The sequence below is a fragment of the Choristoneura fumiferana genome, chromosome 22 (genome assembly GCF_025370935.1).
Source record: "Choristoneura fumiferana chromosome 22, NRCan_CFum_1, whole genome shotgun sequence".
In the NCBI taxonomy this organism is placed as follows: Eukaryota; Metazoa; Arthropoda; class Insecta; order Lepidoptera; family Tortricidae; genus Choristoneura; species Choristoneura fumiferana.
The window spans coordinates 10,097,155-10,109,780 of record NC_133493.1 but is presented as its reverse complement, the minus strand read 5'-3'; the positions used below and the strand labels follow the sequence as shown (position 1 = coordinate 10,109,780).

At 39.1% G+C, this 12,626-nt stretch overlaps 1 protein-coding gene across 9 annotated transcripts in view; it reads right to left on the bottom strand.

The window, feature by feature from the left end:
- Positions 1-12,626, bottom strand: part of Mctp (multiple C2 domain and transmembrane region protein) — a 152,856-nt gene that overhangs the window by 38,035 nt on the left and 102,195 nt on the right. For 5 of the 9 annotated variants that reach the window (XM_074104805.1, XM_074104807.1, XM_074104826.1 and 2 more), the window contains 3 exons: positions 5,369-5,469; positions 2,514-2,625; positions 853-1,007 (listed from right to left, as the gene is read on the bottom strand). In XM_074104805.1, coding sequence (XP_073960906.1) covers positions 853-1,007; positions 2,514-2,625; positions 5,369-5,469 — 368 coding nt within the window. Of the gene's footprint in view, positions 1-852; positions 1,008-2,513; positions 2,626-5,368; positions 5,470-6,854; positions 7,155-12,626 lie in introns of those variants that run through there. The other 4 variants (XM_074104808.1, XM_074104810.1, XM_074104809.1 and 1 more) reach the window with 4 other exon arrangements.

Sequence of the window (12,626 nt, the reverse complement as noted above, 5' to 3'; positions counted from 1 at the left end):
GGAGTGGAAAAAACTTGTTGCCAAGTAATTTGGTCTGGCTTATTGGTCTTACAAAGCAGATAGTCTTGAGCTCGAGCCTGAACTCTAGCATCAGAGCTTTTCTGAATTCCTCATCATCATCCCAGCCTATATACGTCCGCTTACTGGGCACAGGCATAGCCTCTCAGAATGATAAAGTTGCGCCTGTAGTTCTCTCGCAAGCCCAGTACAGATTGGAAACTTCATACACACTATTGAATTGCTTCACAGATTTGTACGGATAAAGCGAAATTCGAAAAACTCAGAGGTGCGAGCCCGGGTTTGAACCCACGATTTACTTTTTATTCGACTGGATGGCAAACGAGCAAGTGGGTCTCCTGATGGTAAGAGATCACCACCGCCCATAAACATCTGCAACACCAGGGGTATTGCAGATGCGTTGCCAACCTAGAGGCCTAAGATGGGATACCTCAAGTGCCAGTGATTTTCACCGGCTGTATGTGCATGTTGGACGTATAATTATCATCATCATATCAGCCCTAGGACATCCACTGTTGGGCATAGGCCTTCCCCATAGACCTCCAGTTACATTGGTTGGAAGCGGCCTGCATTCACCGTAAACTTGCGACTTTAACCAGGTCATCATCCCATCTCGTTGGTGGACGTCTTGCACGTATATAGCCATACCTACCTTGACAAGTTCGTGTGTAACATTCGATAGAATCCTGTCGCAGGGAGACTATTACTGCCCTTATAAATATTTTTCCGATAAGTACGGCAAATGCTGACTGCAACAGGGTTCTATCAAGTGCCATGCACAAAACTATCAAGATATAGCGATAAATTAAAATCATAGTTCATGATGATACCCACCTTTATCTGTACCGGAGTAAATGGATCTTCGATAGGCACGGTGAAACATTCATCCCACACAGGATTCAGGTCTCTGTAGACGATCTTGGACTTGTGCAGCAACCTCCCCCCTACTTTGAACTTGACGTAGGGGTCACTGGTGCCTGACAACAATCCTGGTTTTGGACCCCACGAGGTGTATGTTAGAAGAGGAAGAAGCAAACGAAAGAATAAGCTAGGGAGCTAGGAAATTATATGGGATACTATTCGCTATGCTAAATCTAAAGTTGTTGATTTTCATTTTAAATTTTTAGGTCATAGAGGACCAAAAAGAACGAGTTTTATTAAATGTAAACAATTATATTAAATACTAATGGTAACTACAAGACTTTTCTAATTTATGATTCCTTGATTGAATGATCACCTCGTTCGCTAAACCCGTTGAAAACGGGTGCAGTCGGTCTTGTATTTCGATTCCATTGTTCAAACAAAATATGCTATAACTATTTACTAACTAAATATTATGCTATCAAATGACTAAAGTTTAAAGCAGAAGCTAAAGAATTGCAAGAAATTTTATAACATGCAAATGATAATTGAAAAATAAAAGACAAAAATGTTTGTGTTCAGTGTAGATAAAATGAATAAAAATATGTGTTATTGTCAGCTCTTTACTATCGTGAATTAAGTTATTTAAAATAGCTCTTACTTTGGAAATATACGTATCTTTAGGAGATCGGCGACAGTGCTGAATATTAAGTAAATTATCATTATGTGTGAATATTATATTAGCAGAACTTGTATCAAAGCACTATTATTAAGCTACATATTGTATTGCAATGTGATTAGTATTAGCATTGTGAAAGGAATACCTTTTACATAGAAAATGACAGAAAGGGATAGACGCCACGGCAGATTTCAATAATTTATTGAATCAGACGTTCCTTCGCAGAGGTACCTTTGTCAATGAAGCTTTTCCTCGTATATTCGTGATAGTCATTCTTCTGTATTATAGTGGTGAAACTTTGGTGTCACAAATGCCAAGGTAAATTGTATTGTGAGTAACAAGCTGCCGTGTCTTCGCAGAGAAGGCAATGATAAATGTGATTGAAGCTGCGGCAGTTCTTTGATTGTTTAAAAACTATAGGACGCGTGTTATCTGTCTGTAAGAGGATGGGCGACTGGAGTTTACTTATCTATTAACTATTATTTAATAGTTAATGAAGTATTCAATAATTTACTTTGAATATGCCATAGCAAAGGATAAATAATCACATATTTTTCAGTCACACCAATTTTGACCATTTTTAGTCCCCCCACCCCTTGTCACTATTCATTTCACTCGTCATGAAATTTTCTTTTCTGCAAAGAGTTATAGTCATCATCATCATCAAGGAATTCTCTGTTTTACTCTTAAAGCCAAGTTTAGACTTCCAAGAAAAATCGTGCAAGTTGCATTACATTGCGGCGCTCGATTGACCTCTAAAAACTCGTTGGTTTTACGAACTCGCCATGTAATGCAACTTGCACGATTTTTCTTGCAAGTTTAAACTCGGCTTAAGGAATAAACTCTAAAAACATCCAATAGCTTCACATCAAAAAACTTGCCAACGCTTGCTTCAGTGCCGTTTTGTTTTGTTTTATCGTGTTTAGTGTTGACATGAGATCGGACACGAACTTACCGTTTTTGTCCATGGCGACTAAGTTCTGTCCTCTCTTCAAATGTACCCTAAGCTGGAAGAACGAATATTGTCGCAATTGTTGTTCTCTGTGCCTCTGAGATTCGTCAGGTTCCTGAAAAAATAACACAGACTATACACACACACACAAAAACAAACATCACGCCTGTATTCCCAAACGATGATGATGGGCAGAGCACACAAAACGTTACCACCTCGGAGCCACTTTAAGCAATTTTAGGCTTTAAGTTTGATAAAAATAGTACAATAGTGACAGGTAGCTAGCCTGTCGCCTACGGTATACCTTAACCATCATTTGTCGCCTCTTACAACATCCACGGAAGAAATGGAGAGGTGTAATTCTAACCCGACACCACACGGGTAACACAGACTATAGAATGACTATACAATCCCATGGATCATGCCAAAGAGAAGGTCAGTGTTGTTCAAGTCAAAAAAAGAAGGACGAGGAGATATTTACATACATTGAATCCAGAATGTAGCGACTACAATAGAATCAGCGTAATGAGGGATTCACGCCCAGATAAACGAATGGCTCATATTGAGTTGAGAATCCGCGTCTTCAAAAATTGGCAATACTTAGTGTTGAACAGCACTTTGCTAGGTAGAAAAAGTTACTAAGGTGTGAAAATACGACACGAGTAAACGAGTTATTGCCGAAACGTAGTGTAGGACGCCCTCCGGCTGGAGTGACGATTTGCAAAGGCTGCTGGTAGAAGCTAGATGGGTCTAGCCGAGGACAGGGCGCAATGGCGCTCTTTGGGGGAGGCCTATGTCCAGCAGTGGACTGCTATAGGCTGATGGTGATGATGATGACAAGACACAACAATAGTACCTACTAGGGGTAATACCAGGAGCTCAAAACATTGGCAGGGAGGCGCACAAAATGGCGACTACTCCATCGGAAAGAGTTAGGCTAGGCTATATATAATAATATATACCCGCGACTCCGTCCGCGTCGAATTCAGTTATCGCTATCCCGCGGGAACTATGCAATTATCCGGGATACAAAAAACTAATCCTTTGTTCTTCTCCGAAACTCAAGCTATCTGTATACCGAATTTCATCTAAATCGGTTCACCGGTTTAGACGTAATGAAGTAACAAACAAACGAACACACAAACAGACTAACAAACTTTCGCATTTATAATATTAGTGGGATATATCATTGATGGATGGATACATTAACATGAAGAAATTGACTTTGATATTGATCGTAAAACTAATGATCATTTTTTGTGTTTGCGTAGACTGAGAAAAGTTACCATTTATAGATATGTTTCTACACGGTTTCAAATGATCCACCTGACAATTCATTTTAGTCTCACAGACAGGTAGGTACATTTACTTATTGCCTAATTAACTTTGCTCACAATTTACCTTTATTAGACAAATTCAAAGTCAGTTTTTGTAGACGATTTAGTTCATGTAATAGTACTATAAGGTGTAGCGTTACTAACACTAGAATTAAGCTTTATGTATTACTAATACCTACTATGATCGTATGTTGGTCGAAATAAAAATATCATTATTATTATTTTCCATTTGTAAGTACTGAATGACAGTATCACAAAATAGTAGGCAGCATCATTGTAATTATGTTGGAGAAATATGACAATAAATGTAGTAGTATACACTTCTTCTATTTTTACCCGACTGCGAAGAAGTAGGGTTATGTGTTTGTATGTATGTATGTATGTCTATTCCTATGTCCTCTCGTAACTACAACGGCTGAATCGATTCATTGGACTCGTCTTGATAACGCGAGTGACACTGGGTACTTGAAATTCTTGAAAAATCAAAATGGCGGATTTTTGGCGCCAAATTGTGAACTTAAAAAAATTTTTTTTTGTTCATATCTATCGAATAGGGTATCAAATGAAAGCTAATATTTATCCCATTCTAAATATATAGGTTATAGATTAGTATTAATCTACCATTTTCACAGAAATATAAATCAAATCAAATCAAAAAACACGACTGCCTTAAAAATACTAAAAAGAAGAAAATAAGTTTAGTGGGCTAGGACTCTGTTTAGTAGCTAACTTAAAGTTCAACAGTCGGGACCCATTCAAATCGTGACCAGCTCAAAAATTCTTAGTACCTAATGGGTCCCGACTGTTGAACTTTAAGTTAGCTACTAAACAGAGTCCTACCTAGCCCACTAAACTTGTTTTCTTCTTTGTAGTATTTTTAAGGCAATCGGGTTTTTGATTTTTAAAATTTATTGTTTCATTATTAAGAAAGCCTAGAAGCGCCTGATGAAAATGTCTAGCAATAAGATACGAGGACGGATAATATTATTGCAATAACCCTCCTTTGAGCATCGGGTAAACACTCAATCAGGCGTCAAACGGGTTTCACAGTACACAGTTTGATAACATGAAATTACATGACAATATTTTATGACACGTTCTTTGAAAGAGATACGAAACAGCTGGGCTACTACGAAACTCGAAACTCGATGTTCGTATCGTACCGTCCCTCTCGCTTTCGTTTTAAATAGTATAAGTGTCAGAGGGACCGCACGACACGAACTTCGAGTTTGGCTACTTTCGTAGTAGCCCTGCAGAGATTGAGTGAAGCGTGGCCTCGCCAATAGATAACCGACATATCAAAGTAAAATTACCGGCCAAGTACGACCATGAACCGGAAGACGAAGCGTTGGCAGGCCTCCCACTAGCTAGGTGGACAGACGACATCATGCAAGTGGTGACTTGTCGTTCTAAGAGGGAGTCCTCTGTTCAGCAGTGGATCTTCCGGCTGATGAGGATGATGACATGCTCGCCGGTTTGTATGGATTAGTTAGTTGAGTATGTGTTTAACATCATACGAACCAGTTGCAACAGATCAGCGGGCGGTGATCTTGGATAGTGTGCGGGAGTGCCCGAGGTGGAGGGTGCCGGGTCCGTCGACACTTGCCGGTTCATCGATAGATCTGTCGACAAACATCACTGGTTTAGGGCTACGATAGCAGCAGGGCTACTACGAAACTCGAAACTAGAAGTTCGTATCATACCGTCCCTCTCGCTCTCGTATTGAATAGTATAAGTGTCAGAGGGACCGCACGACACGAACTTCGAGTTTCGAGTTTCGTAGTAGCCCAGCTGGCGCGGGTGCACGGAGCGGGCGCACGCCAGCGGGTGCTGGTACCAGGGGGGACTAAAAATTCTAAAAACGAAGTTCGTATCGTACCGTCCCTCTCACACTCGTATTAAATAATACAAGCGATAGCGAGACGGCAAGATACGAAGTTTGAATTTTGCAATTCGTAGGTAGTGTAGTATAGGGCCAGGTAAAATCTGTCGAGTGCAGTTAGCGCTGCTAATATTCTTTTTCAAGAGGAGTCCACCCGTTCTGTGAAAACCACGTCAGCTAGCATAGACCCGTCAGCATGAAAACGACAGAACTTTAGGGCTACATTTAGGAAAAAAATCTTGACAATGATTAAAAATTAAAGAAGAAAAAGGAATCCGATTCGATAATTTCTAATTTCTTAAGCAATATTCACTCCGCAGGTAATCTTAACTATAAAACCACAATATTCTGCTATAAAAAAACTCATCTCTCTGAATAATTGAAAAACCAGCCGCAGGACAAGAAACTAAATTAAAAAACCGGGCAAAGCTCTTGAGGTAAAATAAATCGTACAATTTCCAAATGTCTTATATCCTTTTGGAGAATTTATAAAAATTACTACTGGTAAGGGAATGGGAAAGGACATGGGCATACTCGTCTTTTATGGTAATTTTATGATTTGCATGACATTTATAGTGCAAATACCATAAACGGGACTTATCACGCTATTTTTACACGAGTAATATTTACCTCGACGTTTCGGCAACGTTACAGTTGCCGTGGTCACGAGTAGACTACTTTACTTACGTTGCCGAAACGTCGAGGTAAATATTACTCGTGTGAAAATAGCGTGATAAGTCCCGTTTATGGTATTTTGACTATGAGTGAGAATCACGAAAGTTTAAAACGTTGTATGACATTTTTCAGGCACAAGTCATTCACCTACAAATGATGTTGCTTCGTTTGAATAGTACGGTACCTAATTTGACATATTCTTCTACTAGTCACAAGTCGCTCTCGGTGCTTGCCGCTCTCTCGGGCTTGCAGGCCCTGTGCGATCCACACTCACATCACAATGAAATTGCTTCCTAAGTGTGTTCAGGTTTGTTCATGTCGTTCTTTTTTACCAAAAGGCACTTTACAATGTAACACCCTTGATGCTCTGCTTGAGAGGTCATAGATTAAACAAGGTATCACGGCTATTACCTACTATTTTCGTCAAATCTATGTGCTATCTCAACTCACCCTCCTTCTTCCGGAAGAGGCGCATCCTCCGCCACTTCCTCACGGCGGTCTTAAGTTTCTTCATCAGCACGCAGTTCAGGAATGCGCTTGCGATCCTTCTCCGCCATATTGTGCACATCTATCTCTGGTCTGCCCGCGCCATTAGTCCAACGGTTTTATACATAGCGATAAGCTTTGATGGTTTTATTATGTCGCTTTATTCTACATGGATTGATACCGATAAGCTTGTACGAAGCTGAAATGGTACTCTGTTTAAACTACTCTATAATGCCTTTTAATGTACGTAGTGTAGTTATTGATCTATGGAAAATTTGGAATGATACGTAATTTAATTCAATCTTATTTCATTTGTTTAGCTTATCAATTTAATTCATTTCCTTTGATGCTTGATTTAATTTAATTTGTCCTTACAAATTCATAATTTTAACACACGTTAAAATACACTCCAAAAATTTAGTTTTCCCACGCGGGCCTCGAGTGGTTTGGGAACTTCACACGCAACATTGAATATTTTCGTAGGTAAGTATATGTCCACAATGTATGATGGACTTCATCGTAAACTCATGGTAAATTTCAAATGTAATTTTGCACATAAATTCCAAAAAACTAAAAACTGTAAGTCAGGGCTCAAACCTACGACCCCTATTTTGTTAAACCATGACGACTTGTAAACTAAGGGGCTGTTTCACCATCCACTGATTAGTGTTAAGTGACGGTTAAATGTGATGCCGTCTCCGTCTATTCGAACAAAACAAATAGAGACGGCATCACATTTAACCGTCACTTAACACTAATCAATGGATGGTGAAACAGCCCCTAAGTCTTCAGGACTAAGGTCAAGGTAGTCGAAATAAATGTCATATTACTTCACTAATAATAGCCTGGACTACATATTTTGTAGTAAACTGTATCTAAGTTTCCTATACCTTCATAAATTGCTTAGAATTATTGCTGAGATTTTTTTATTTTATTTCAGCGTTAAATATTCTGAACGCCAGCTGAATTAATATAAATGACATTATTAAAATGTGTCGGTTAATAGATGGATTTAATTTTAAACTGATAAATCATATATTTCGGTTTACAATTCTTGTAATGACTGTATCTTTCGATTGCGTTGACTTGAGGAGTTTGATTTTTCACTGCTGAAGCCTTCAGGGGGTAGCATATTTGAGTATTTAATGTTAATTTCTCAACTCGGACCCATAAATATAATGTCCGACGCTCTTCCTTCGAACTTCGGTCCCCGGGCATAACGTCTGGGGAGCTATCACGAAATTCGAAAATCGAAGTTCGTATCGTACCGTCCCTCTCACTCTCGTATAAAATAATATAAGCCCCAGCGGGACGGCAAGATACGAAGTTCGAATTTTGCATTTCGTAGTATACTCGTATAGCTGTGGGTCGACGGGCAGAACGTAGACGACATAACCAGCTTCGTGCGCAGCACTACAGTTCAATGTCACTTGGTGGTGCTGGTGATTTTGCTAATAAAAATTACGTAGGCATATAAAATGGCAGCTTTCGTCAACATCGCAAAAGAGAACCTTCTGTACTTGTCTTAGATATTGTCTATTCTGTGGTATAGGGCCTGCTTGGAGAGAGATCATTATATCCTCTCCCCACCATTAATAAATAATAAAATAATTATCACGGACAATTACACCACTTTGTAGTCATTTTGTAAGCTTAGCAAAGCTTGTGTTATGGGTACTTAGCAACGGATAAATATAATTATATAGATAGATACATACTTAAATACATATTAAACACCCAAGACCCGAGAACAAACATTCGTATTTTTCATACAAATATCTGCCCCGACACGGGAATCGAACCCGGGACCTCAAGCTTCGTAGTCAGGTTCTCTAACCACTAGGCCATCTGGTCGTCATTGCAATACTATTTTACTGTTATTAGTGCATTTGCTGTGGTAACAAAGTACCCACTTTGTAGTCATTTTGTAGCATGAACCACGATTGTCCACGATGCACTTGCTGCGAGAGTGGATTGGCTGCTAAGTGAATTGGATACCTAAAGGCTATAGAGGTCATAGTAAGTTACGAACACAACTTTTTAAGCTAACCATATTCGACAAATTACTCGCTTCGCGTGCGAACCATTACATCCGCTAGTTACTAGTTACCGAAATTTCTGGATATACAAAATTTCTACGGGATAGGGTCGTATAAAATACATTTGTATTTGTTTGTATTTGTACCATACCATCAGCCCAATACTTATGTGGTCTACCACCCTAAAGTTGTTAAAAGTTTGCAAGTCAAAAAACAATAATCAATAGACGTGTCTGTCAACTTGTAAGTTCTACATTAGCGGCGTATTCATTTGATAGGAAGGAACTTGTTTGAAAATTGATAGATCACTTATTTAGCTGATGATAGGTCATCATCATCATCATCCCAGCCTATATTCGTCCCACTGCTGGGCACAGGCCTCCTCTCAGAACAAGAGGGCTTGGGCCATAGTTCCCACGCGGGCCCAGTGCGGATTGGGGAACTTCACAGGCACCATTGAATTGCTTCACAGGTTTGTGCAGGTTTCCTCACGATGGTTTCCTTCACCGCAAAGCACGTGGTAAATTTCAAATGTAATTCCGCACATGAATTTTGAAAAACTCAGAGGTGCGAGCCGGGATTTGATGGTAGGTACATGCATTGAATTCGAATCGTTTGAGATTTTGAAATCTTATCCCGATCCGATAGGAATATCGGGATAAAAATTAGCCTTTGCGTTATTCAAGAAATCTACTATCTAAATACATATCAAATATCATCCAATTCCGTTCAGCCATTTTAGCCTTTTTAATGTTTCAGTAGTTTCCAAACGCGACGCTACATTTTAAACACAAATTATAACTAAACAATGAGCACGTTCTTATCGTAAACACAATTTATCTAACAACAGAGACGATATCTCTAAAATATCAGTCGCCATCCGGGGATACAATACCATTTGTTATCAACGACAACTTTGAGAGCGATTTCAGTTCAGCCACAAACAAGTTTGAAAAGGATATTATTGAAAACTAGCTTTTACTCCTAGCTGCGCAGATGTATAAAATGTATGGTCAACAACTTCGTTTCTACTTATATATTATATCTTATACTTATATTATATATCTATTCATCTATAAAAGGGGGAGGCTTACTAGGGTTGTTGAGGAAGTGATTATGATGAAGAGGAGGAGGAAGTGTCAAGCACAAATTTAGAAGATGCGTATGAGGATGCGGATAAGGAAGCGGAAGAAGAAGCGGATGAGGAAGGGGATGATATGAAATATATAAATACTTAGCGGACCCGACAGACGATGTCCTGCACGTACACACAAATTAATTAGAAGAACATTTTCCAGTGGACCAAATTGTGAATCTAAACCATTCTCGGATCCCCTTGAACACACACTAATTCTTCTTAAATTTTGAGGAAGCGATAGCGGAAGAGGATTTTTTTTTTATTAGGATGCGGTAACGGTTGAGAAAAGAAGAATCATATTAAATGATATTGTAACGGATAACTCACATCTTAACCGAGTTTAGCTCGACATGTTTCGGGCTATTCGTTGCCTTTAGAAGAAGGGCTACGAAATAGCCCGAAACATGTCTAGCTAAACTCGGTTTAAGACGTGATTTATCCGTTACAATATCATTTAATATGAGTGAGTCTCACGGTAGTTTTAGTTTATCAGTAAATAATAAGATCGGTTATAAAGGCGTTTCGGAATTTTTTTAACAGGAAAATAAAAATATCAGAAAATACGTCTATACGTGAAGAATGCTTTCGGAAATTTTTATACAAGAAAAAAAAAAACATATCAGAAAATATTTACTATAGGAAAGAAGGCTCGGAAATTTGACTAGGTATAGGGAAAGAAGCGCTTCCGATTTTTTTATACAAGATGAAAAATATATCAGGAAATGCGTCTAACAAATCAGTTCACTGACACAATGAGAATAAGGATAGCAGTTTAGCTTCATTAGGCCATACTTATCCATGTTTACGCTGTCCATTAAATTTATTACGATGAACCTTCAAACGAGGTAGAATTTTAAATGACGTTACGAGAACACGCGATACTCGTTTGTGGACATTGACGAATGAACATTTTTTATTTATGAGTCGGGTACTTGCCAACCGAACAATTATTGTCATCAAATCTGACGTAACCTAAACCGATCTATTAATTACACGATGAAAAAAAAATCGTCCAATGGTTTTTGTGTCAGGCCCTATACCACGAAGTGTAAAACTCGAATACGCAAGTGAAAGGGACGGTGCGATACGAACTTCGATTTGCGAGTTTCGTAGTAGCCCCTCTGGCTAGTTTGGCCCCTTTATCGTGAGGTCTGCTTGATAAATTTGATATTTTGCGTCACATTTGTAATTGATTAGTCATTTTATAAGCGAAAAATCATAACTGTAGCGACCCCTAGCGGATAAAAGCCATATCACATATCAAAGAACTATCATCGATAAAATTAAAAATATGCAATTACACCAGTATATTTAAGAGGTGTCGATTAGTTTGCGCACAAACAAACAACCCTAAACCCTAAACGCTCAACTCTCAACTCTACTGGCTCTAACATCTAAAACAGACGACGGTTCTGACAGAATATCAGCGCTGCGGCCGTTTCACTTTTGCGGGGACACAAAATCGTGTAGGTATTTTTATTTTTGTATTTCTTTTTTGTTTCATTTGTGTTTACTGTTTATTGTTTTTTGTTGTATTTGTGTGTCTTTGTGAATGTGAATAAATGTCTTATTTCTTTCTTTCTAAAACATTTCTCGATACTAACGCCATCTAGAGATATTCCGCCTACCCTCATTAATAGTTTCACCGACAATGTTAATGTTATAAATGCGAAATTTCATGACTGTCTGCGTGTAGGTATGTTTGTAACTGTTTCACGCTTCAAACGTGGAACAAGGGCAACATGTACTAGAATGACTAACTTGCTTAGTAATTTTCTCTAAAAAGCAGAAGTTCTATTGTAAGGTCGTTGCCCTGTAATTTTCCTTTAATCCCACTGTTTTCTCCCGAGTTCAGCTGGACAGACAAAAAGGTATCACCTTCGGAATAAGAATTCAAAGGTTAACACGATTGTTTGAACGTACTGTGGCATATATACGTCCCACCTATCCTATATACATCACCATCAGTCATCCCAGCCTATATACGTCCCACTGCTGGGCACAGGCCTCCTCTCAGAACAAGAGGGCTTGGGCCATAGTTCCCACGCGGGCCCAGTGCGGATTGGGAACTTCCCACGCACCATTGAATTGCTTCGCAGGTTTGTGCAGGTTTCCTCACGATATTTTCCTTCACCGCAAAGCTCGTGGTAAATTTCAAATGTAATTCCGCACATGAATTTCGAAAAACTCAGAGGTGCGAGCCGGGTTGAACCCACGACCCTCTGTTTGAGAGGCGATAGTCAAACCACTCGGCCACCACGGCTGCCTGTGGCATATTACGAGTGCATAACCTACGTTTTCGCAGCGTCGAATTTTTTATATTAAGGCAATATTGTTCGGAGAATTACTTTGGTGCTGACAAACATGTTGTAAAGTACAGTCTTACTACGAGAGTATCAGAGGGTGGAGGGAAGACACTTTCGTATAACAAATACACTTTAAAGCTGTACCTTAAATGAAACAAAAAATATAGCACATCTTTAAAGTTGCGTCCAACGATACCTCACACTGGGGATTAAGACGAAAACCCACTCTACGTGGACACTCTACGTCCCACTT